Source organism: Pseudochaenichthys georgianus, chromosome 16, assembly GCF_902827115.2.
Source record: "Pseudochaenichthys georgianus chromosome 16, fPseGeo1.2, whole genome shotgun sequence".
Taxonomy (NCBI): domain Eukaryota; kingdom Metazoa; phylum Chordata; class Actinopteri; order Perciformes; family Channichthyidae; genus Pseudochaenichthys; species Pseudochaenichthys georgianus.
This window is the reverse complement of record NC_047518.2, coordinates 17,502,110-17,530,060: the sequence shown is the minus strand read 5'-3', so window position 1 is coordinate 17,530,060 and position 27,951 is coordinate 17,502,110. Positions and strand designations below refer to the sequence as shown.

Genomic DNA, 27,951 nt, shown 5'->3' with positions numbered 1-27,951 from the left:
ACACACACACACACACACACACACACACACACACACACACACACACACACACACACACACACACACACACACACACACACACACACACACACACACACACACACACACACACACACACACACACACACACACACACACACACACACACACACACACACACACACACACACACACACACACACACACACACACACACACACACCCACACACACACACACACACACACACACACACACACACACACACACACACACACACACACACACACACACACACACACACACACACACACACACACACACACACACACACAGCAACATTAGGAGGCATTTCATGACATGTTACATGTTGACAGCATCTGTCCAGTGGTGTTTACCGCGATGAGAGCAGAACACATCGATGTTTACCTCTAAGGCATGGTCTAGTATTAACATCTTGCCTTACATTATACTATACCGCAAGGCATATAAGATGGTTCATATATTAATACATACCTTTCCTTATTTTAATATCCTACGATTCAGTGTTTAGTGTCTGTAAACATCTGATCCAAATTAGGTGACATTCTGATCGTTATTTGCAGAGATACATTTGATAATGCAGACTCTGTCCTTTTAAGAGAAGTCTACATGTTCTGTATTTCTGGTGATGGGGAAGATCCAGACAATCATTGCATTGTCATAGATGACGGGATTAAAGCCCCTTAATGTAAACCTGTTATGCAAATGTAGCATTTCTTAAATTCCTCCACCCTGAAAGCATTCCAGTGTAAATGCTGTCGGAGCATAACCAAGTTAGCAAGTATAAGCAAGTTACAAAACGCTACATGCCTCTGAAAGTGGAAGCTTTAAAGAACCGTTCAAAGAACACTTTCAAATGTATACGGATATACAGACGCATATTTATCACCGCATGGGTTGGGAGTAGAAGAAGAGCTTGTTCACCGTGTAACCTCGAGTCTATCCTGGCATAGTATTGCATACACTATGTTATCTGGGTTGAGTCTGCAATATTAACTCTTTGCCTAAAACAGTCTTTTCTAACTTCTTTCCAGTTCCACACAACATCATTGTGTTTTTGGCCCGTTACACAAAAAACAATATTTGAATGCAATACCTTTTTGTTGCGGATAAGGCAGATTACACAATGTTTACATTCACAGTGTGCATGGTAAACCTCTTAGCACATTGTTCATCCACACAAAGGGCAGATACAAAATGACACTACACCGTGGTAATGTTTGCCACCACACGATGATCACCTCAACTATTCACTCTTTTAGCAAATCTTCTCGCCTGAGGGAAAGTGCCATCATAAAGGACACTGTACATTTATGAATTCCTACAGACAGTGAAGGTAGTGTACCTCAAACTCTGGATTGAAGGTGAAGAGGAAGGTCTCCCCGGTGCCATAGAAGCCATCGCTGACTTTAAAGGGCTCAGACGCCAACGCACCAAACACCTGGAGGAACAAATCACAAAGAATGCAACAACAACAATTAACAACTGAAGTGTCCATCTTTTCAACCGGTTCCAATGAGCAGAGCATATTTCATCATCGCCCGATAAGAAGCACTGCATCTTCTTTTTAGCGCTACAATGTTTTTGAGCAGCTGCTCAAAGTGTTTCCACTTGGAAATATCAACTTGTTTAAGAAAGTCACCCGGGTGCCTGTTTTTTGCTCTGTCTTTCAGAAGGAAGCTACCAGAATAAAGACCAGAAAGGTCACCTGTTGGGTTGGATGAGATAGAACCCTGGATGATGCTGCCGGCGAGTGTTGGGATTTGTTTAGCCATAACGTCCTCGCTCTATAGCGCCAACTGTCTCAGGGGTGAAGCTCATCCATTCAAAGCGTGAGAGCAAGCATCCTCCAGTTTGTGTTTATGGTGTAAAAACAAATGTACTTAGTTACTTCCCCCCTCTGCTTGGGAGGAGGCCCCACCCACTCCCTTCTGCGGGAACACGACGCTCTGTGTACACTGGGCCTAACTCAGCTCCTACATCTCCCAGTGTTCCCCTGCTGGGTTGAATCTGCAGCTCACCTGGCCGTCGCTGTCCTTAATCACCATGAGCACGGGCGTGTCCTGGCCCTGCATGGCTCTGTACAGAGACTTGATGCTCATGCCATGCTTTGATGTGCCAAAGGCCAGCGTCCATGGGTACCCAATGGTCCGTGGTGGGAGATTCCTGGCGAGCTGTGTAGGGAGGGGGGGGGGGTATAATAAAGATAAAGGAAGCAGAGAAAAGAGAGAAAGGAGATGAAACACGGAAAGGCCACAGCCACCAATGCTCAATTACATCGGCAGTGACCTTTTAACACTGTGTGGCGTTTAGAGAAGAGTAACAGGGCTCCGAACACAGCGCGTCTCAGGAGAGAGGCCAGCTCTCCCTGCTGCTGCCCGACTGAAGGATTAACAGGGCTGCGCTGCGCGGGGAGATAAAGCGGAGCAAGGCGCTGGAGGGGGGGTGCACTGTATGCTTCATTTTAACGGACAACTCTCTCTGTTTCCCTCGGTATGGATCCTTTAAATGTTCTGCGCGCTCTACAGTAATTCCTCAGTCCTTTGCTCTTCCTCTTGTTTGTTCAGCACTTCCTCCCGTGGTGGAGCGTTCTGTAAGAAGCAGGCTGGAGACGGAGCCCTGAGGAAAAGAGCCTCACCTTCGCTCTGCTGTGATTCGACCTCTGCTCTGAGCCACGTCCTCAGGGACATTAAAAGGAAGACGCACACTGGCAATCTATTGGTCAATATGCCGATAGGGACTCATCTGGGTGTGTCTGTGTGTGCACTAACCTGCAATGCCTGCGGGGCGTACAGTACACCACACCTCAAACAACATAAAGGTTAGCGCCTGAGACAAGTCTGTTAATGTGTTTCTCAATTGTCAATATGAAGTCAGATTGAAAAAATCACCAAAAAATGGGCCATTTATACCCATATCCGCCAGCGGGTAATATTTACCTCATAGAAAATGCAGCGTAAACATGACGTGTTGCTATAGCAACGCCTTTTGCCTACTGCGGTTCCTTATAGATAGAGAGATACATAGATAGAGAGAGAAAGAGAGATACATAGATAGAGAGAGAAAGAGAGATAGAGAGAGATAGAGAGAGAAAGAGAGAGAGAGAGATAGTGTAACATCTTGGAGAATACAAGATCTTGGATGACTGAGCTCACGTTGAGGACATAATGCATGTGTGCAGGTTACGTGCCAGTTGAATAAAGATGAACACTCGGAATGAGAGAAGTAGTCCGCGTCGTCCGTTTATGTAGACAATTATATGTCCATAGAACAGAACATTACAGATAGATCGATAGATAGTTATCGATAGATAGAGAGAGAGATAGAGATCTGTACCTAAACAAAACACAAGTCTAACACCAAGCTTTTAAATCAGCACTGGTAGTGATATTTTATACTTCATGCTATATCTGCACAAACTATCATAGCATATGGAAAGCTGAGAGTCCACAGATTCTATTGGTATAAGTTTCATCCCTGTGCGATCAAAACTCACTGTTCTGTATGATAAATAAAAGAACATTGAACCTTGAAAATCAATAGCGGGTACATGTGACCCGTTGGCGGTGTTAGGTATACGGCGACCTCTGGCGGTTCTAGTGTTAATAACTGAACAGCATGTCGCTGTCTAGAAATCCTGACAGAGTTAGAGACCTAAGTTTCAATTAGGGACTATTTATTTTGTACAGTATCACGCCGTAGAAAGAAGCGTGCATTTACTAATTTATAAAAGGCTTTCCTGAGCTCACTTGAGTAAGCTAACATTATTGCTCAGATGTCTCCATGTTTACATTATTGTTCACAAGCTCAAGCCTCTCGTCCATGAGCAGGTGCATGCTTCCTTCTGCGTGGCAATACCATACAATAAGATAGTTCCTACATGAAACTAGGACTAACAACTATCTTTAGCAACTGGGTCATGATTTCTAAAAGGAGACATTGCTGTCGAGTTTAACAAATGTATTATTTGCAGCTGTGAGCACCACAAGTGAGTGCCAAGAGACATTTCGAACAACAACTCGCAGTAAAAATCAGATTCATAAATATCAGAAGATAAATTATTTTCGATTTTGGGGCAAACTTTCTCTTCAATCATACTCACTTTGCACCGTCTCACTTTGCCACCACCCTTAGCTTAATGGCTTCTGAGCCTGGTGGAGGAGTGAGTGTGCTGATGGTAAATAATAGACTTCTTTGCTGTTTGTACTTGGGCTGCACGATTGAATGGAATTGCGATTTTTCTGACAAATATTGCGATTGCGATTTGCGATATTTGTTTTTAAGCGACCCAACGGAAGTTTATTGTAAAATGCGGCCAGAACTCCGGCTAGGAAGGTCGTATCAACGTGCTCCCGTCTCTAGCCCCCCCGCAGCCCGAGCTACGAGTGAAAAAACTAAACTTACATGAAACTTCCGTTGCTTTAAAGTCAAGCTTCAGTTTAAGACTCACCCTGTGATAGAAACATGTGATGGAGCATTGCTAACCTGACTCAGAAACCATCTAAAGCTCCATTGGAAGCCATTTGGAAAGGGCAGGCACTTTCAGAAGCACTTGGCAGGTGATTGGATCAATCTGTCTATCACCTTCTATCATGGGCTACTTCTGATTGGTTAACAATGGCTGGTACATGTGGAGCACAGCACCTCTGATTGGTGTGGATGACTGGCACACAAGAAGAAAATAAAAATAAATCGCAGGCTTTGAGATTTGATAATCACATCATTTCAAATCGCGATTTCGATTTAAAATCGATTAATCGTTCAGCCCTAGTTTGTACTCTTTCCATCTAAAGCGGCTGGGTAGGCTCGTGTATAATGGTTACTTCAGCAGTGAATGCATTTGTTTCCCGACTACACGGTCGGCACATAATCCTAAAAAGGGAGCTGAAGGAAAGGAGGGCTACATTTTCTTACAAATTTGAAAGTGAAATGACAAATCCTCTGCGTTTGCATACAACCGCACGACCCACAGATCATATGATGGTATATAGGTTCATACTGCAAATACCAATCTGAAAAGGGGCCGAATAATTCACATTGAATGCACCAGAGTGAAAATGGATTACATTTGGATGAACATGGTTACATTATTGATATGTTGTACATCAGCGGTGGGTACCTTCTCTATCTGGTCGGCCTCCAGGAGATCGCTGGCTTCTCTGAGGTTGGGTTTGAACGTTTCTGGCTCCAGCTCCGACTTGATGGATGCGCCCTGCTTGCAGTTCACCTCCTCCTTGGTGGTGATCTACAAGAACAAATGAAAGTTAGGTAGGTATATACACTGAAACAGGGAGTTTCACTTCAGCTTCCAGAAAGCATCTTTACCGGTTGGGTTCAATTATAGCTATTTGTCATACACCTACAACTTTAGATTGCTTATATTGGGCTGTAACCTGCAACAGTATAAGGCCCAGATAGACTGAGTCAGTGGATTCTGAAGTGATACATGATAAACTCTACTTGAAGAAAATGTGTAACTTAACAGGCTATGATGACATAAAGAATATAGCCTAACCTGAGCAACAATAGTCCTACTTTAAATCTAACAGTGTTCACGGAAAAAATATAAATGCAGCGTTTGCTGGCAACACACTGATAATCCAAACAACTTGGTGATGACAGCTGAATATCTTCCTGCCACTTTCCAATGCCAGACAACTAGGATTGGTTGGGCCAAACTAGAATACTGAAACAGTGTCTGGGAGAGGAGAATGCAAAGTGAATAGGAAATGAACCCAATGAATCATTTGTAATCCGCAGCTTGACATTTTCTGTGACCAACAGACTGTTTGGGTTATTTATCTTTCCTGATAACAGGGGCTGATTGTAGAGCGCTGTGCTGGCTGGGATGCGCTCACGTTTCGGCCCCCATTCAAACATGCCTACCTGCATTGTTCTCAGGAAACGTCATTCAGCCTAAGGGAGTCTTACTTCCACCCTGTCCCCAACACACCATCTCTTTGTCCATCAATACTCTAAAAACTCATCTTATTTCAACAACTAAGACAATATTCTAATAAAGAAACAAAAAAGGAAATAACCACAGCTATTTCTGTGTAATCTGTGTCTACAGCTCACAAAAACAGCTAGCATTAACTACCTAGTAACCAGACTGAAGCGCTAAAAACACCATGACAACCAGTCTAAGACGGAAAGCCTGACATATGGAGATAATGCTGCGGTTACATCAAAACCTCATAACACAGTTTTCTGTAATGGATTGATAAAAAATACTTCCTGTCAAATGCTTGAGAGGTTATTCCCAATTGATCTCGTAAAGCAAGTTTTCTATAGGTTTTGAGAATCCATGCACTCGCAAAACCTACTCAATCTATTACTTTAGAGTAAAGCAGTATGAACAGGTGTTGTTGAGGTTAGTATGCAACATCAGCAGCAGCTGCAGCCTGCTCCAGCCTCTGGGAGAGCATCCTGGTGCAGGCAGCAGCAGCAGCAACAGGCTGGGCAGAGAGACAGGTCAGGGCACCTGGAGTCGTTTGCAGAGCGAGCGCAGATCGTCACTGTTTAGAGCATCGATCCGACGGTGGTACTCCGTCAGAGACACTACCTGGTTGTACAAAAACAGGGACAAGTGGAACATAAAACTCTACCGGATCTTTTGCCGGCGAGTGAAGAGAAGGATTGAGTACTAAGTGTCCTTTTAAGTAGGGAAAACACAACACTAGTCTTTATATTAAAGCAGACTTCAGAAATGTTAAAAACTGTATCCAAGGCTTAAAGGAATACCTCACCCACAAAATAACATTTTTTATATAAATTACATACCTCAAGTTACCCTTTGTTCTATATCCTCCGTGATGAACTTTGGGCGCATTTTACAACAGCAAAACTATATAAAAACATCCATTTACAAACTCTTGTAACATCATTTTTGGTTAAATGAGACTTGGACGATGCTGCATGAGGTACGCACGAGTTTATAAAAGGACGTTTTGATTACGTTTTGGAGCAAACGCCCCGTATTTATCTACATTCATCAAGAATTCTCTGTGTATTTTGATTCTTTGTTCACCATGAATTTCTCTTAAAGAATTCAAGGTTACATGGGGTGAGTAATTGGTATACAAATGGTCATTTTTAGGGTAAAGTATACCGTTAAGGCCGCTGTTGACAAGTCCACTTTTTAGTTAAAGAATGATAGAGAGCTCTCTGTCATTTTGCATGTTTGTGTAATTGAATGCCACCACCACTCAGTCATCCTACAAGTCAACTTAAACAAAATAACTGCAATATTAATAAAACTCTTTCTTCTGAACCAAAATGCTTAAACAATCCAAAAAGTATTTGCAGTGCAAAGTTCAAAATCCACAAAATCGACTGATGCAACAATGCTTGCCAAGTCCATGGCATGAACAATAACCCACTCTCCGTTTGTCAGGAACAACAATCCAGAAAACAACAACCCAGACAGAGCAACACAATGACCTGTGAGCATGGACACATTCCAACAGTTACACCCCACGCTGCCAGCTCCGCAGAGAGCTGCTGCCTCTGAATCAACGTTGGTGTTTACTAGTCCACTGTGTCTCGTACAGGAAGATATTTTAAGCCTTGTGCACAAGACACACACACACACACACACACACACACACACACACACACACACACACACACACACACACACACACACACACACACACACACACACACACACACACACACACACACACACACACACACACACACACACACACACACACACACACACACACACACACACACACACACACACACCCACACACACACACACACACACACACACACACACACACACACACACACACACACACACACACACACACAACATAATCTCTCCTAATATGTTTTAACTGTCAGGGCAAACATGTCATACATTGCCTTTAATTACTTTTTACAACTAAGATTATCTTTCGCTTACCTTGTGGCCTTTGGTGTAAATAACTGTTTTGGTAACAAGTTGCCTCTTTACAGCACTCAATAATGTAGTAGATAACTACAGCCCTAATAAAAAATACATGTGGAACTCATTTCACCTACAGCTGAAGGCACTTTAGTGCATTTGTGCCCTGGAAAAGGGTTAGCTAGCAGCATGCTACACATTGCAATGTGAATCAATCTCATAAATAAGGTCAGGATGTTGAAGTGACAGCAAAGATTATACTGCAACACAGCACATGTTAGCATTCCAAATAACACGTTGTAGCTATAAAGTAAACATGATACCTGGTAAAACATGTATGGTAATGTGAGGTCAAGACACTGGTGAATGAAAGAAGGGGCTGCCTCTTTTAACTGGCAACCCGCACTGGAAACTTTCAGACAGATTACAGAGCCCCACACATCGTATCACAAGGTGCCAAGGGGACAAACAACAGATGAGAGCACCTTCCTGACTACCAAATAGTGGTCGGACAGTGGCCACTTTGTTCAAAATCAATCACTGACCTACAGCATACTGCTGTATAGAGGGCTAGTTAGCTTCGCTAGCGAGCTAGCACGGCTTGCTAACAACAACAACAACAACAACAACAACAACAACAACAACAACATCATACCAAATACATCACCAAGGACCGAAAACATGACCTAAACATAAGGAACATACACAAGTATACTTAGGGCTCAGCCGCTTCTTTTGGTCTTTCACCCTCCTAGAAAACATATCTTGCTTTCGGAGCGAGGTTGAAGCTGGAAAGTTACATTACAAATCCTTTAAGTTCTCCCAGTAAAGCCCCGAGACAAGACGACGGAGTTGGTATGAAGCCTGGCAGCTTGCTTGACTGAAATAGAATTTTTTTTTCCCAACGGGGGCATCTCCACATGGATTGTGTGACATCGCTGTAAACCAGTAATAACACGGGACAGCAGGGAAACCGGCTCCCCATTGGTTGATAACAACGATGACCCCCGTCCCATAACCGACCATTTAAAGAAACAGTAGCACCACTAGCACACGAGGTATGATTTCTTCAGGACAGTATCCAAAAGTTACGTAAAGAAGTTCAAATTAAATCAAGTAATAATTAATACACAACTTAACAAGCCTAAAGAAAAATGTGTCAGTTTTCCCCCGAAACAATAACATTTATTTAAATAAACTCACCTATTGGTCCTTAAAGGTGGGGTAGGTAAATTTGAGAAACCGGCTCGAGATCGCAAGAATTTGAAAATACACAACCGGAGAAAATCTGCCACTTCCGGCTAAACGGATTGGATGGCCTACCTGCCTGTCAGCCTTCCATCGGGGCACACATTTATCTCGTGCCCTCATTGGTTATGCACGCGTTCGTGTGTGTTGGAGGAGGGGCTCTATAAGGAAGTGACAGATTTTCTCCGGTTGTGTATTTTCAAATTCTAGCGATCTCGAGCCGGTTTCTCAAACTTACCTACCCCACCCTTTAAAGCAACAAGCAAAAACATTGCTTTAAATTCATGTATTATTTTCAACAGCACTAACAAGAGAAACAGGTTCCTATTTACTTATTTAAATGTAATGGAACATGAAAAACAAATCAGCCCACTTTGTTTCCTACATCATGAATTTACATTAGTTTAAATCCCTGCCACTGCTTCCATGGTATCAATGTCTTCCTACAATGAATGACCTATTATTTTCCACATTTTCCACAGGGCTGTTAATAATCTGACCACAACCTATTTACAGTGGGGTGCAACTGCTTCCAATAACAGTGCTGAACATCTATAGGAACATCTGTTGTCTATGCTTCCAAGTCTTACTTCACCATTCTGTTCATGTGCAATCAAGAAGACACCTGAGAAGTAAGTTTACCAAGAAAGTAGGACAGACTGAGCCCACATCACTACCAAGTGAGTTGAGGTGATTTCAAAGATAAGAAACTGTAATGGTGTTAGCCTTTTGCCATTCTGCAAAATATGTTTCTGAATGTACACCAACACTAGTGACAGCCACACAACATATAATGAAAACTACAAAACACTAACTGAGAAGAATAAACAATTACACAAACATGCATAACACTTTGGTTGGAAGTTCAGAGAAGCACATTTCCAAGCAAAGCAAGTGCTCACACAACTTACATGGACTTACAAAGTTGCCATAAAATCAAGAAATATGCAGTGGTATATAAAAGTGCAATACACAGAAGCAGATTACAAAACTAAGGTTTACAACTACACAGTTATGATGGATTAAAAATGAAAATTAGCCCGTTTTCACTATGCATTGCATAATAAAAGCAAATCAACAGTTATACGACATGTAACTTAAAATACAACAATTAACAATACACCACATGAGTTTCTGCTCTCACAGTTATGGAATAAATCATAGTGGAGAACTATATTTAATCCATGTCTGTGAGGCTTAAGACAACACGTTTGATTTAACAAGGTAAGAGCACAGTTTGAGCTGCGTAGACCTTACCTCCCACTCCTTGACATTGAGGTCGGTGATGGGCTCGTCCACATCTGTTTCTGTCACTTCATTCTTCTTGACAACCCTAAACCCAGGCTCCTGTCCCATCCCCCTGACCCCCTCACCATACATGTCCGGGCTCCACTGCATGAAGAACACATACAGGTGTTCTGACCTGGGGGAATAAACAGGCATTTAGAGAAAAGGCTTGATTCCTGAATTACGTTATTTGGTCAAATAAAACCAAAAAAACTTGCACTTGATAAAAAAACATTTATACAGTCCATAATGATCTGCAACAAATTAATATGTAAACAACTAATACAACACCCAAAACAGTTTACTCAATTTTTCATAGGGTGAAGATTTCTCAAACAGCTGAGATTTTGTTCAGTGTCTATCAGTAGATTTGGAAATGCTTTCTCGTCACCTCATTGCTAATTCTGATGAACTGTTAAAACTGCTTGGCCTGTGTGACTCTGTTCTCCTCTGTTATTAAGTATTGCAAGAAAGATAAGCCATCACTTTGTTCTGAGGTGTGGGTACATTTGGGAACAAATGGTTTTATAATAACACATAGTTGAACATGCATACATTGATCGTGCTGTCCCTTGTGGGCAGCACAACAAGCTGTAAAGACAACATTTACATATTATCACATTATTTAAAGTTGTTTCATCAAACAGGTTAGCTAACACTTGCATATTTACACATCGAACAAAGACAGAGCAACTTTAGCATTTGGTCGGAGTCTTATTTCTGGACACAAGGAGAATCAAATGTGAACTCTTTTTGCTCCGTTTTGGTCCCCACCAATTCCTTAAGAAATATGTGTCTCTTTAGCCGCTAAATGCTCCACTATGTTCAGTAGCAAGGTACTAACTTTGTCTGTCTGCTGTTGGGCCTGTTGCGTTTAGAAATCCCAAAATATATGCTTGGGTAAACAAGCTTTATGAGACTCAACCATATCTTTTTTTAAAGTTATGGGACTTAAACGAAAATAAATGAGGTTTAAGGATCTAAATCAGTGTTTCTCAAACTTTTTCATACCAAGGACCACCACTTAATAAAAAAACACTCGCGGACCACCTAACTCCACAAATATCCCAAAACACATCGTTTTTCTAGAACAGATTATAAATCGCCTGAAAATGGTACAAACTTAAGCTCGTTCCATTGCGGAGATATTTCCACGAGAGTGCGGAAAACTTAAATTTATTTATTTATTTCAAATGTGAAATGTTACCAATATACTCACGGGCCACTAGGGGGCGCTCACGGACCACCAGTGGTCCGCGGACCACACTTTGAGAAGTATACCATTGAGTTGATGGAAACCAAAGGCCAGGTAACATGTTTTTACAAGTCACTTCAAGCGACACCTGTCACATTACATATTTGATACATTGTTACAATGTAAATATCCATTAGAGAAGCTTTCTCTATTATCTCCTGGGGCTCTGCAAACAGTTTAGTTTATAATAAGATGCTACAGCGCATCTCATAAACAACTTAAATAAAGAACAGTTTGTGTCACATATGGCTATGGCTGGTAGACATGAAAGAACTGAACAGACTCAGTAGGTTGAGCTGTATTCAGTGCGTTTAATAGCCTCGCTTTCCCCCCACACCACTGCCAGGACAAGACACATCATGCGGGTCGCCTCCCATCTAGGTCAAGCTACAGAGCGTCTCGCAGTGTCTGAAGAAAATAACTAAGAGCCGCTGTGTTGTCAGTCCAAACAGCTTATGATCACTCCTCCCACACACACACCTTGACTTGCCAAGAAACACAAGTACAGAATAATGAGTAGTAACATGTCTTTTTAATACTAGCTTTGAATCTGCAATGCCCCTGAGCTATCCTCCCGTAGCGCAGCATCACAGAAAACTTGTTTTGCCAGGTGGGAAATGTCGTAGCTAAGCAACCTGTGGAAGAGAACAACAAATCTGTAAGGAGCAAGACTTTTGAAGTTCATAATGAATAATGAAGTGAGGGGGGATTTCAGTGTCAATACTGCACGCAGACGCTCAACACACCGCATATCCAACGAGCATTTATAGCACCATGACTAACTGAACCTGTGTGTTTGATTCCAATGTGATTGGCAGCCTAACAGAGCAGCATGTGTGTGAACATGAGGGGCGTTAGAACATTAGAGATGTCTTATTTAGCTTGTTGTGGTTTCCCCTTTTCCGTAGTGTGTTATATAGGTTTGTTAGCATGAATATTGTCTGCAAAGGCTGAAATCCCAAAGTTTCTTCCAACCAACCCCCCCCCTGCTGGAACTGGCCAAGTTGTAGTCCTTTGTTCACTTTCGTAACATAATGACATCACTTTGTAACATTCACACCTCTATTGGCCAGCTCTCCAACACATTGTACGTGATTTTGTCGGGGCAGGAGATCTCTAAATGGTTGACCAATCACAACAGAGCCGGCCAGCTAACCAATCAGAGCAGACTGGGCTCTGGTTTCAGACAGAGGGTGAAAAGAGGTGCTGAGAACAATAAAGAGCTTTTTGAACATTAAAGCATGGAGACATGTCCCAGTAGACACTAAATACTAATATGAACTGGCTTGGCAACCGTACATCCAACCGGAGCGTTACAACTTTGAAAACCCTATAAACAAGCCATATTTCCAGTGGATAAAAATGAAACATTTCAGCGTAGGTCACAAACGCATAACAACTTTTTTGAGGATACAAAACATAGCGTTGGAAACGTGCTTATTGTTTTGGGTTGTGGCCCAGTGCAGGAGTAAAGTGCATGTGTGTTTCCCTGCAGAGTGAATGAATAATACATAATTTTGTCTGGCAAAGCAGCCCAGGGAGATGGGCAGGTGCTGCATTGGGACTCAGACCAGACAAATAATGCATATTTGATTGGTTTCAAATATTTAAAGAATTGGAAAAGAGGGGCTTCAGGGACTCAGCTGACTTTTGTAGTGGGTTATGAATATGGTAGGACTGAGTCAGGTCAAATCCCTGCAGCTCTCTTCGATTAAAATCAGTCTGCTGCACTGAAAGCTGAATAATCAGAGGCTACTATATCATATACTCTGCTTTAAAATATTGTTCTATATCATCAGTTAAAGCACTGGTTTTATGGTTTCAAAGACACAGTTCACCCCAAAATCTATTTGCTAGAAAAATAAATAGTTCCCACATGAAACTGCTTAAACAAGGTTTGTTGTTGTAAATAACCGGATCATGATTTCTGGGAAGAGACATTGCTGTTGAGTTTTTCAAACATTTATTTTGTTGCTTTGAGCACCACAGGAAAGTGGGAAAATACCCTTATACCCTGATTAACTAAATCCCTGCTATAAAGGCTACTAGAGGAATAATTTCATTGTATTCAAAAGTGATGCCAAGGAACCCACCTCTCCTGCGGCACAGCGAACCAGTACTCGTGCTTCTTGCCCTGCTGGGCGTACTGCTGCATGGAGGCACTGGCGTTGGAAACAAACGTCTTCTTCATAGGCTTCCCCACCCGCAGACACAGGAACTTGTGAGTGGGGTGCTTCCTTCTCTCTGCAGACCCTGTACCTGGAAGTGGAAATAAACACTAAAGGTCACATACAGGTCATTTCTTTTTGTAACAAGCAGGATAAATTATTATAAGAACAAATATTGACATTTTTGGGAAAACGCCTTTTAACTTTACTGCTGAGAGTTAGATGAGAAGATCGATGCCAATGGTTAGCATTCAGACTGGAAACATGTTCAAAGTCTAGCTCTTGCTTTGACCCTTACGTGTTTGTACTGATGAACCAAATATAAAAAGTAACAACTAAAACAATCTAGTGAGCCTTACAGGTTTTGGTTGGCAGGTTCTGCTAACCTTGGACAGACCTAGGCTAGCTGTTAATCCGGAAAACCCTGAGCGTTTTATCCTGTTTCAAAAGTCTGTCATAAAAAAAGTCTTCTTTATTAACTGTGTATTCATCCCCTAACACTTGCTTTATTTATGTGACCTCAGCTCTATCTTCTAATACTGGCTACTTCAAGTAGCATTTAGTGGCAGAAACACAACAGATGACAGAAATAAATGGAGTAATTGATGGTGGCACTTTCGCCTGTGATACATTATCAGAGGTCGATGATAAGGCCACAGCCCCGGGAAGCTGGATGACATCACTGCACCAGTGACATTACACTGGCACATATTGTTATCCCTGGTTTAGAGAACTAGCAACAATGCTAGACAGAATAATATGAATCCGCTTTGGCAGCACACTTATTGAGACAAATTCAATTTCCAAAAAGCATTAATGCAGCTTGTTTTTCGAGGTGTCTGCTGTTGCTTGTGTGGGCTGTGCTAATGTGCAGCCCTGCTCAGATCCCCATGAATTAGAAACGCTTTAGCCGCCTGACTCTGTGTGACAATAATTGCCCGGGAGTAAAAAAGCAAATCTCTCTCCCGCTGTCTCGCTCCGTTTCTTCTTGGGGAGTGAAATCTCTTTGGAATCACAACTACGTGCCCAAAGGTTGTATAGACACAAGGGAGTCTGTGAGTGTGACATACTGAGGCCACTGTCCGATAACAAGACCAGGACTGTGCCACACAGATGCTAATAAGGGATGCTGCCTTGGTTTTGGACGTATTAGCCAATTCTCTTAATTAACAGCCATTTTCTCTTTTGCTTATTTTTTTGTAACTACCCAATTTCCAGGCATTCGATTTATTTCAGTCAACTGCACTTTATCTTACTTTGAAAATGATTCTATATTTATATTATCACTGGTGCAAATAGAAATTCTACTTGCTGGTGCATTTCAACGATACGTAATTTACAGCTTATGTTTTCAGGAAATCAAAGCTGGAAGACTATAGTCTGCGTGCGATGATGATAAATGGGTAAGTTTAGCATGTTATTGTTATTTTAAACATTAGTATCGGCCCAGAATGCTGTTTGCTAGATGAAACCATTGGGGCTTTCTTATTCGGTAGAATATTTTCGCAAATCATTTATGTTATTTGAAAACGTTTTCTAGAAATGATGTTACTGGAAGATGTCTTGTCCTGTATTGAACAGAGATATATAAGATCTAAACTCATCATTTAACTCATCAAACAAGCTGCATTAATGAAGACCTTTGTTGGCAGGTCCAACAATCCAAAGCCCCTGGTGTGACCCTCTAATCTTCAACATGGCAGTGAACACAAAATAAGTTTATTCCAGGCTTTGAGGAATTTAGTATTTGTCTAAATCCACATGAAAGCACTCCGGAGAAGGATGTCACACATAAATAACACCTTTCTGTACGCCGCCTCAGAACCTGTTTTGATGTTGGGTTTCATCGCCGCTGTGTGTGTTTGTTGCATTATGGTGTTTGATAGGCTTTAGCTTATCGCCCAAAGGAGAGGCCCAGACCACCAGAGCCCGAGATCAAAGTGCTGCATAAAGCCCCATAAAGCCGGACTAGCTCCACCAGGCTGATAACACGGAGAGGGCTGCTGCTTGCCTTCGTCTTTACATTCCAATTACTCTCAGCAAGGCGAGTGGAAACGGAAAGGTTATCGGGAAACCAACATGAAAAAAGTGAGGAGAGGAATTCGCTTTGATAGTCCTCAGAAGATATGGATGGAGCTAAACCTGAAGCCATATTCATCACCTGTAACTATTTCTTCACTCAGTAAATGTGTTTACCCTCTGCAGAGTTCTGCGTGGCTTCATTTTGTGTCTCCTCTCCTTCCACCTTCTCCTCCTTGCCTTGCTTAGTGTCTGTTTTGGAGACGTCTGTCCCCTTGTTGGCTTCCCTCTGTGGACTGGCTGAGACAGAGGCGGTGTCTGTGGCACCGGGGGTGGCTAAGCTTTGGGACCCTGGGCGAGAGGTGCTGCTGCTGGGGCCGGGGGCCTGGCTAGTGCTGCTGCTGCTGCTGCTGCTGGGGCCGGGGGCCTGGCTAGTGCTGCTGCTGGTGGTGGTGGGGGGTGTGCTTGGTGGCTTCTCTACACTGTGCTGCTTGGATCCCATGGGGGACTGGCTTTTTGGGGCAGTGTCTGGTGGATTGTCCTCTGTGGGGGTCTCTGGCAGACTGGCGGAGCCGCGGGCGCTGCCTGGGGACTGGGACCCGGCAGTGGCGGCCCCCACCTGGGTGACGGTTTGCACGGACTCGGTGGAGGCGCCTGAGGACTTGTCCAGGCGGAGGTCCTCGTTAGACGCCTGCTCCTCCTCACGGATGGGGGACAGCTCCGACTCGGTGAAGACGTCCTCGGAGAAGGAGCCCTCGGTGCTGCGGGGGGCCGTGCTGTCGCTGGCCCCCGGCTCCCTTAGGCGCTGCTCCGGCTCCTTCTGGGAGGGGTGTCTCTCAGTGGGGAGGGGCTCCAGGTCACTGAAACAAGGAGAGGCAATAAGACACATGTAACTATATTCATAATAAAGATATATCTGGACATGTTGATATTTGTTTTACATGAAGAGGAGAGATACGTTTAACTATCATTGTTAAGATGATAGGTCTATATGAATGCACCTGCCCATTGCCTGAACAAGTTAGATGCCGCCTATCACAGCACACTGAGATTTGTCACTAATTGTAAAGCACTTACTCCTCACTGTACCCTGTATGCCAAGGCAGGTCTGCCATCACTGACTGTAAAGAGGCTCAGTCATTGGTACACGTTTATTTATAAAGCTTTGTTGGGTAAACTCCGTATTATATCTGCTCTCTGATAACACAGAGTTGCAAGCAGCTATTGTCTGAGATAGCATGATGTAGTCTTGTTAGTTGTTCCAAGAGCAAGGACTGTCTTAGGTAAGACAGCTTTTATGTGCGCAGCGCCACTTGCTTGAAACAGTCTACAGCTAAAATTGAAACTGAGCAATTTTATTCCTCTGAATGTTTTTAAAGCAAGTCTAAGTGAAATGCTCTTTGAAACTATGGGTATTTGTAAATGTCGATAACTATGTAAATGTACTTGTAAATATGTTGTATGATACCCTCGATTGTTTCATGTGGAACCTAATTGCTGCAGGTCTCCCTTGAAAATGGGATCTATGATCTCAAGGGACCAATCTGGATAAATAAAGGTTTGAAATGAAATAAAGAAATATGAAAAAAGACTGTCCTGTAAGTAATGTGAGAAAATAACCCTGATGTTCACATTCCCCCCTAACATAGTCTAAAATGCTATCTATTGATATTTTCTTCCAATATCACTGCATGTATTTGACCCATAGAGCAAACATGAGAACAAGGCTCTATATAGAAAGCCTGATATCGAATAATGTATATTTTAATGCTGTAATAGATGTTGGATTAAACATTTTGGCTTTAATGGGTTTCAGAGATGACATTTGTATTCCTAAGGGTCCAAGTGTCTGTATTTCGCCAAGACAGTTAATTACAGACTATTATACTGTAAGAGCTAATGTTGAACTTTCAAGATAAAAAAAACAACTCAAAACCTTGCCCAAATATATGCCATATGCATTGAAACAGCCCAAAATAAATATTAAATAAATAAAAAGATGTCCATAGTGAGGCACAAGGGTTACATCTTCTACAGAAAAGCCTTTGTTACAATGTGGGACCTTGGAGTGTAAAATAATTGGGAATTCATCAGAGGGTCTAATGAGAGATGCTATTAGGTTGCATTATGGGAAATGTATAATCTAGCATTTGAGGAGCTTGACCCTGGGTGTTTCTCAATGTCGAGTACGCTTGCTTGGTAGCACATGTCTTCCGAGTCACTTGCTTCAGAAGCGAGGCAAGAATACTTCCTGGCATTCGGAAAACGAAGAGTGGAACAGGCGAGCAAGTGTGCAGGTGTGCGTCATATGAGAGGCCCCGCCTTACATTTTCTGCCACAGATTTGGGGAAATTGGTCCGTGCGCAAAGCATTGTGAGGATTTTCAGACCGCGGAGTCTACACATGTGCAGCCTCGACATTTCTCCAAACGAAGTACGCCGGGCTCTGTAGAATTCCAAGTATGCTGGACATTGGAACAGTCCTTCGGCGGCACTCGATGACGTAGCATGCTTGAAATAGTGGCTCTGGAGCAGCTTTACTCGAGATTGAGAAACACCCACAAACTGAGGATAAACTGTCTTGTAGCCACATAAATATTCACAAATGCATTATTAAAAGTGAGAACATTAAAAAATGCATACCCTTCCTTGCTAAAAGCTTTATAATAGAAATTGACGTGGTTTGTTTTTGCAGAACAATAGAATTAAAGCCAAATCATTTCAGTCTAATAACAGTTGCTGATGCACAATATGCTGGAAAAACATCTGCTCCAATTCTGCCTATTGTTATTTCAAAAATGGTCCAACTATATAAAATACATTAAAAATAATAATAACTGCAGTTTACAGATACTTCAGGAAAACATATGTTACACGAGACAACATTTAAAACAATGCTTGACTAATTTAGTTATGAAGCCTAAACATGCATTAACAACGTTTTTGAAATACAGAGAGCTGCCCTGATTTTCTTAGAACAGATTCATGCTTTACTGGTTCTGATTACGATCTATGCGCACATCTAGAGGTTTGGGGCATATACGTAGTCTTTCACTGTGGAAACGTTTGCGTAAAGGTTCAGCAAACCATTTGTGCAGGGCAGGAATGGTGACAAAAGACAGCAGAAGCTCAGCTGAACTGGTTAGATGAGTAATTATGGAAAATCAGTCATGCCGTGCCTGCAGCTCAGACCCTGACCAGAGCACGCACAGCCCAACACACTGGGCAGGACTCCAGCACTAGATAAGGCTTTAAAAGCATTCGCAGAACTCATGTCCCTATATGCATAAAAAGTGTCGCACCAACTTTCTAAAGATAAGGATAACATTATGTTTTTGTTTCAACATTTTATAACGAGGGCTTCTAGATACGTGCGTTTAAACACTGCTATACCCTAGAAAGCAATAGTTGGACAATTGTATACTCAACACTGTTACTGGGTTAGTGTTAAGCTAAAACAACACAGCCGCTAGAGGCTAAAAAGATAATCAAACAAATATTTAGGTTTATTTAATTGTATGCACAAGTTTTTTTTCAAGTCAACACATGAACAAATAAGTGTTTCATGCTAAAAAAAAAATATATATATTTCTAGGAAATCTAATGCTTATTGCAACTATGGCAAAGTGATGTCACCCCATCAAAAGGCCCTTCACTGGGGTTACACGTAGCAGGTTGTGCTTGTACATGCATACTTTGCATTTTCTGACAATGCAGACTGTTGAAAAAATAATTCAGAAATGTAAAGCTTTGAGAATGCCTTTCGACTGGGAGGAACCCACATTGAGTATAACAGATCAGACGTTTCCTTGTTCCCATCCTGCATCAGTTAATGTCTGTGCAGAAATCATAACTGAGGCTTAATGAGGGTTCAAAGACTAGCACACATAATCACATTAGCTTGTGGCCCAACTATGTGTTCAGACGGCGAGAGAGAGAAAGAGGTGAAAGGATATGCGAGTGGAAAACGATATTCAAAGACACTCAAAAGATGCTACATTTGAATTAAGGCATGTTATAAGGTAAACAAGCTGAAGGACGAACTAAATCATATATCAAACTTCTGTCATGCAATAATAGTGTATTTGATTCTGCCTGTCCTGTAAAGTCTTTAGTGCCTTCGCCTTCATCTCTTCCGACGAGTGCCAACTTGACCTATGTGTGCAGTGGCGTCTAGTATAGTCAGAATGGAGTCAAACTGATGTCAGACTTAAAGTGTCAGCATGGAGTCAGAATGAAGTCATCATACTGTAAGGCCTGCAAACACTGCTGTCCTTTCTTTTACACTCCCTGTTCAGCTTAGTTAGACCCAAGTAGTTTGTTCAACACACACACACACACACACACACACACACACACACACACACACACACACACACACACACACACACACACACACACACACACACACACACACACACACACACACACACACACACACACACACACACACACACACACACACACACACACACACACACACACACACACACACACACACACACACACACACACACACACACACACACACACACACACACACTCAATCTTAACACTTATATTGTTATCATTCGCATTTGTTGCTGAATACTGATTATTTTCTATCACATGACACAGCAGGGATAACAGCTGGGCCTGCTCATTGTCCAGGACAATATCTGCTCCACATACAACACTCTTCCAGATAAATACCGAGCTGCTCGGACCCTAATGCCACCAGAACAAACCAAAAACAATAACTTCATACGGTTCCACTTATACCAGACTAGATTTGTCCTTTCATATACCGTACTCTTCGGACTATAAAGCGCACCTGCATATAAGCCGCAGCAGCTAAATTGTCCGTCTGTCTTGCTCTCGTTCTGTCTCTCGGTTCCACTTTTACTTTGGCGCGCTACCTGTCTCACTCTTTTCCGGCCTCCAGTTTTTCCTGCTGGAGCCCGCCGCTTAAAGGTGGCGGGCGCGGACCGGTCATAGAGCCCATAGTTTAAAGGTGGTTAATTTTACCTGTCAAATCCATAGATTTAGGAGGTTCCCTAGTGGCCGTTAGCTGTACAAAAAAAAAGGGGAAAAAAGTCGCGGCTTATAGTCCGAAAAGTACGGCACTACTACTACTACTACTACAACAACAACAACAACAACGAAACAATTTAAACCAAGAAAAGAAAAACTCAGACAAATGTGTGGGAGGAAACAACAGTGAATCCTCTGAAGTGGCTGCTTCCTAGTGCATAAAGAGGTGAGCAATCACAACGTAGGAGGGTGAAGGCATACTTCATTAACCCTGCTGTAATTGCCGTTTCCTTTTTATTTCGGTATGTGGGGGAAAATTCAACAGAAAATTGCCTGATGCAATCTGACAGTGTGAGCACTAGACAATGACAGCGATTATCACAAGGTTGCTGCATTTCTGTTAAGACTTTCAGAATTAATTTGTTGGGAAAGTATACAGCATTCTTAAAGAATGCATGTAAGAGTCAGTGTTTATATTACTTCGAAAACAACTTTTCTGCTGTGGCTGACCAGTGTAAACGGCCCAAAACACTTACGTTAGGATAAACACGATGCACTTTCAAAAACAATGAAAATATAAAAACACAAATGTCCCAAAACACATGCACACGAAGAGACATGTAGCGCGTTCACACCGCAGTACTTTTCCCCCTTTAGTTCCGATATAGTTCCGAAATGTCGCGTTCACGCCAAAAAGAGCCGGAACAAAAATGAGTTCATCAGAACCTTTATTACCCCCTTTTCCGTCCCTGCTAGAGAGCAGGGACTTTCGTGGGAGAAAAAGGTTCCTATGTCTGATTGGCTGGGCGGAATGCAAACCACGCCCCGTAAAACTGAAGCCGCCATTTTATTATCCTTGCATTAGCATTAGCATTAGCCCAGCGCCCAAATGCAGAGGGACTAACTTATGGCAACACAAAAGAAAACATGGGAGCGGTGGAGATGAGGAGGTGTCGGCGTCCCAGCAGGAAGCTGCTGGGAGTCCCAGCAGCTTCGACTGAAGCCAGTCCCCAACTCCGGGGACTTCGGGTGGCAGTATACGCCGTGAAGTGGTTTGCGGCCTGCCAGTAAACCCAAAGCAGAAGAAGAAGAAGTGATGTCAGCGGCTTCATTTGCCTAACCCTCCCCAGGGACTTATTCCGGTGTGAACGCGATCTGTACTGATGAACCTTTGTGTGAAAAGTACTGCGGTGCGAAAGTGCCTATGTTCACCAACTTGACAACACATGCGCAGAATTTAGAATACATTCACCAACTTAATGAAACACGCGCAGGGTTTACTAAAAGTGCTGCATAAACTAAACGTTGCAAGAAGCTCAAAACCAACAGAAATAGGGACACTAAAAAGTGATTCACACAGCTGGGACCGGAGAGCTTGTCAACGTTCAGAGATTATAAGGTTGGCCAACTGTTGTTTAATAACAGTGTTTTGTCAGTATATTTGAAATGACTAAGTTAGCTATGTGAGCTATTTAGCTTAAAGCAGATCTACAATGATACTGGAGGGTATCAGGAAGATACGTCCCCAGCTGACCCAGAAAGCGACGCAGCTTCTGGTCCAGGCTTTCGTCACCTCTCGCCTAGACTACTGCAACTCCCTCCTGGCTGGTCTACCTGCATGTGCCATCCGACCTCTGCAGCTCATCCAGAATGCAGCGGCTCGTCTGGTCTTCAACCTTCCTAAATTCTCCCACACCACGCCGCTCCTCCGCTCCCTCCGCTCCCTCCACTGGCTTCCGGTAACTGCTAGAATCCACTTCAAGACACTGGTACTTGCGTACCATGCTGCGAATGGATCTGGCCCTTCCTACATCCAGGACATGGTTAAACTGTACACCCCAGCGCGTGCTCTACGCTCTGCATCAGCCAAACAGCTCGCTGCACCCTCGCTGCGAGGAGGACCCAAGTTCCCATCAGCAGAAACACGTGGGTTTGCTATCCTGGCTCCAAAATGGTGGAATGAGCTCCCCATTGACATCAGGACAGCAGAAAGCTTACACACCTTCCGGCGCAGACTGAAACTCATCTCTTTCGACTCCACTTCGAGCGATAGAATTACTAACAAAGAACTGCTAACAGAGCACTTATATACTAATAAAGGACTGGCTTATCTCAAGCCAGTTGAGTAGCACTTGAAATGCTTGGCTCTATGAAACCTGATGTACTTATATGATTCTGTTTTCTTCAAGGTTGTGTCTTCTTAGTTGAATGCACTTATTGTAAGTCGCTTTGGATAAAAGCGTCAGCTAAATGCAATGTAATGTATCATACAATCACATTGTTAAAATTAAAAATTAAACGCACATTTTAGGGGAGTTTCAAGGGACAGTGACAGTTAGTGTTAGGTCCAACTTTATCATCTCCTAACGTCAACAAGCACTCCGGTCCCGGATGTGTGCATCACTTTTCAGTGTCCTCGTTTCCGCTGTATTTTGTGAGCCTCTTGCAGCGTTTTGTTTATGCATCACTTTTTAATAAATGCTGCGCATGTTTAGTTAAGTTGGTGAAGATGTTTTTTTTTTGCATTGTTTTTAAAAATGCAGCGTATTTCTCCTAATGGAAAAGGTTTTGAGTTTTGTAACGTGTTTGCACAGGACGGCCACCATATATTTCTGTACATATTGAACAACAACGTTTTCATACTCAGGCACAGCCTCTCTGATCTTGGGGTCGGTGATCTCCTTGCAGACTGCGACAGACTGCACTTCCTCCAGAGGACACATGATGCCGTACTCCTCGCACCCGTGGGCCTGAACCAGGGGATCCATCCGGTGGGGGTCGAACATGATGTTGTTGGGTGTCACCAGCAACACCCCGCTCACCGCACCCTGAGTCAACACAGGGGAAAAAAGAGAGGGATGGGTGAGAACAAATGGGATCCATTATAACTGCTTAGAATGTTTATGTAGCACCAAAAGATGATCAAAAGCACCTCTGTCACATAAACCACTGAGAGGCAAATCAATTTGAGACCGCAAATGTCCTAAATCAAGTAGAAGGTATCGACTGCCAGCAGTGGACACTTCAGAGCTTTCATTTGGTACCTAGGAGTGAATCAGCAGTTCAATACCATGGATCTGTGTGTGTCTGCGCACTCATGCACGTACACATGCAAAATCTGCAATCGCAAAATCAATCTTTATTCATAATGTCCAAAATATTTAATTTTATATTGGCTTAAAGGTGAGGTAGGTAATTTTGGAGAAACCAGCTCTAGTGCGCTAGAATTTGAAAAACACAGCCGGAACAAATCTGCCACTTCCTTACAGAGCCCCTCCTCCAACACACAGATGGAAGGCTGACAGGCAGGTAGGCCATCCAGTTACTTTAGCCGGGCCGGCTCAGATGATTGGTCGTGCTTTTTACAGCGCTACGGCTTCCACAGATGATATTTTTTATATATTTATTGTCAGAGCACTTAATATATTCATTGCTATCGGGACGTTAAGAGCATTCCATGGAATATAACAAAAAGTGTTTCTGAAGTGAATTACCTACCCTACATTTAAACATGGCTTCACAGCCTGTACAGCATTCAAGACCCTCTAACCCTTGCATTAGACAAAGATAAACTCCGCAAAAAAAAAAAAAAATCACATTCAAAAGCAGATTGAAAAAAAGCAGAAGTAACGAACAGATCTGAGAAAACATTTAACTGTACTGAGGAGCATTTGAGATGCTGCATTTAGATAACTTGGTTAAAATCACTTTAAGGAGCCGCAGACTCCCTGGTTATGGGCCATCAGAACAACATTAAGTATACACAGCAGAATTAAACCGCCGTCAGCGGGAGAGATGCTTCTCTTCATGTGCCGCTCTACAGGGTCATTCATTTTGGCTCATCAGTGTTTGCTGGGCTCTAATTTTAACCTCCTATCAGATTTCCTAACAGAAATGCATATTTTTTATGAGACATGTGATTTTAACACATTTTGTTGAATTGATTTTCTCTTCCGCTGCCTTGTTTGTGTCGGCCTCAGGTAGTGATTTCATATATTGCAGGGAGAAAACACATAATTAGCAACAAACAACAATATTATGTTTTCATGTTACAAAATCCTCTAAAAAAAGGTTCATCTCAGGCAGCACAGTGTTCTGGATTCTCATCTGCTGTAGTCGAGTACTCATGTATTATTGTGAGTGTCAATGGCTGAATCTCAATAGAAGCACTTGCTCTTCTAAGGTATTGATGGTTTACAACACAGAAACACAAACAAAGTTTTATTTATGGGGGCATTTCTTTTCTTTTCATTTTAATTCCCAATCTATACAAAAGCCTTTTGAAATGTGAAGTGTGTCAAGTCCCTGCAGCTGGCAGCTGTTCTGTATGATTATAGAAGTAGTTTGATACCAATACTACCACTTCTTCCCTTTTTTACTCCATCACTTTCAGCCAACATTTTTGCTCTCGTCTACAGCAGCTGTCTGTCACATGACCATCAGCAAATAGAAGGAACTTTACCAAGGGGCCATACTCATAACTGTTTGGATATTTTAAAAAGGGGCCCTATATTGCTTTTTGGGGGGGTTTTCCTCTCCTGTAGTATTCTATAGGTTTTCGTGCATTTAAAATGGTCTGCAAATGCTAAAATCCCTGTGTTCCCTCCAGAGGGAGTTTCTCCCCCCCCCCCTGCTCGAAACGCCTCAATTGGTCGCCGTATTCTTCCATAACATAGTGACATCACTATGTCACACTTGCGCTTCTATTGGCTAGCCCTCCAACACATTGTACGTGATAGAAATGTCCTGCCCCTTAGCCTAAGTGGTTGACCAATCACAGCTGAGCCAGCCAGCTAACCAATCAGAGCAGACTGAGCTCTGGTTTCAGACAGAGGGTGAAAAGAGGTGCTGCAGCACAGGCAGTATGAGAAAAATAAAGAGCTTTTTGAACATTAAAGCATGGAGACTTGTCACAGTAGAGACACACAATACAAATATTAAACCTGAAAATGAGCATCATAGGGCCCCTTTAAGTTGGATCTCACCATTGCACCAGTGATGTACTTGCAGTTGATCTTGAGGAACTTCTCTGTGAGGGCCTCTTCCTCCTCGGAGGTGGATGACACCCCTCTGGACTGGCGAAGGGCGGAGAACACAGGAGGGTGAGCGGCATCTGGTCTGGGGGGGCCATCGGAATCCTTTGGGATGGAACGGGAGGGGGTGTGGACACCATTTGTTAGTTCATACTCTAACATTAACCATCTTCTGTTCTTTAGGCTGAAAAAGCTCTCCTTTCTCACAGCAAACCGAAAAGAGAACATTTGATAGTCTGGGGTTAAGTGATGAATCCACTTTATCCCAGTGCCTACACATCTATATGAATGCATCATGTCCAAATCTCTAAATAGCATTCAAGCAAACAGACTAAATAATAAGCACTGCGGAAACAACTTAGCTTGGTTCACTTGGTAATACACGCTGCAAGTAATTTGCGTCTCATTTCATCAAACTAATGCATTTGAGCCTCCAAATGTAGTGTCTATATATAAACAGCTATTTTCTGCACAGCGGGACAATCGGATTAAAAGCAACCCGATGAATGTGCCTCCTGTGTGTCTGTGCTTCACACGGGCAATTAGGTGAAAAACATTCATATGAGACCGAAGATTTCATTTCATTTAACTTGATGCCTGGTTAGTGTTATTTGGACTCAATGTGCCCTCGAGTCAGGGGAGGGGTTTGAAGCTGTTGAGCCAGACTGAGGCACATTTTTATGTTTAAACATTTAAGCCCTACTTTTCTCTAAGAACAAACTCCTCATGATAACTAGTTACCATTGTTGATTCACTTTGATGCCAGAAACTGAAAATATTATTTAATATAAATATTAAAACATGAAATCATTTCAAATGATTGCTGCCATTTTGAAACTCTAAACAGCCTATTATAATAGACGGGTTATGACACAGTGGGGCTGCTGCACACACATTTGTGGTCATTTTGTGCCTCAGAGTTATTTTATTAACTTTCTAACTCTAACAAGGGGTCCAGGGGTGGATTCATACAGTAATCCATCATTGAAACAAACAAGCTAACTATCCATCACCTTCTGACTCTGGGTTGGGGTCGGTATTTAAGCAGAAGCAGTTTATACACTAACAAACATCTGTCTAAGTTTGTGTGAGCGAGTGCATTGGTGTATTCTTCATGCATATGGACACATCGACGAGGAGAATCCACAATAAAAATAGCCTTAAATAATAATAAAAAAACCTGTGTGCCTAAATATGCAAGCATTGTATACTTTTGCGTGCAGCAATTTTTTTTAAACAAATATATAGAAATGTTTTGACTGTAATGATGACAGCAACACTGTGAAATAATAATATTAAAAGATCATTTAAATGTTATGCTGATATGAGAATGATTTTTATATTTTTGACATTGGAGAAAAAGGCTATCAAATATGTGGCTTTGCCCAGAAATTCTATATTATAGATGAAAATGTTTAACTTAAATATTATTTATGTTTCTCTTTTTCCTACAACTTTATTATTATCGTTTATAATAATTATTGTATTTTATTAGATGTGTTTCTTGATTTTTAAAAAATTCAATAATGTATATATGTAAATGTATGTATGTCGATGTAAGGGTTTATGGAATTGATTAGTAATTCTGTACTTTGGATAAGTCTGTTTCGCCAAAAACATGGGGGGTGTGTGTTATAGTGCGTCTTTTGTACCGCATCTGTGCTTTATTGTATTTTATATCACTTTATATGCCATTAAAAAGAGCTTTTCCAAAAACAAACAATTAAATCCCAAATATTTCCTTTCACAATAACTCTCGTTTGCCTGCAATCTGCCAGATGCTCAGCGCCGAGAAGCAGCGCAAATTATGTCTCAACTATGTTGTTCTAATGCATGTTGACACACACCCTAAAAAGGCACTTTGTTACTGCTTCCTCATCTCAGCCATGGTAACAGAGCAAGCTGCCACAGATGGTGTGTCTGCTGGGCTGGAAACACAAGGGGTGGTGGGTTTGGTGTTTCTACTAGTGGCCTGTTGCCATGCAATATCTGAGACTGACTGAAGTGTGTCT

General features: G+C 42.3%; 1 protein-coding gene across 7 annotated transcripts in view; it reads right to left on the bottom strand.

Moving 5' to 3' along the window:
- oxr1a (oxidation resistance 1a) overlaps positions 1-27,951 on the bottom strand; it is a 231,306-nt gene that overhangs the window by 2,444 nt on the left and 200,911 nt on the right. For 4 of the 7 annotated variants that reach the window (XM_034103503.2, XM_034103502.2, XM_034103501.2 and 1 more), the window contains 9 exons: positions 25,892-26,044; positions 23,550-23,734; positions 16,072-16,754; positions 13,801-13,966; positions 10,423-10,588; positions 6,505-6,585; positions 5,140-5,265; positions 2,042-2,194; positions 1,366-1,461 (listed from right to left, as the gene is read on the bottom strand). In XM_034103503.2, coding sequence (XP_033959394.1) covers positions 1,366-1,461; positions 2,042-2,194; positions 5,140-5,265; positions 6,505-6,585; positions 10,423-10,588; positions 13,801-13,966; positions 16,072-16,754; positions 23,550-23,734; positions 25,892-26,044 — 1,809 coding nt within the window. Of the gene's footprint in view, positions 1-1,365; positions 1,462-2,041; positions 2,195-5,139; positions 5,266-6,504; positions 6,586-8,622; positions 8,874-10,422; positions 10,589-13,800; positions 13,967-16,071; positions 16,755-23,549; positions 23,735-25,891; positions 26,045-27,951 lie in introns of those variants that run through there. The other 3 variants (XM_071205817.1, XM_034103507.2, XM_034103508.2) reach the window with 3 other exon arrangements.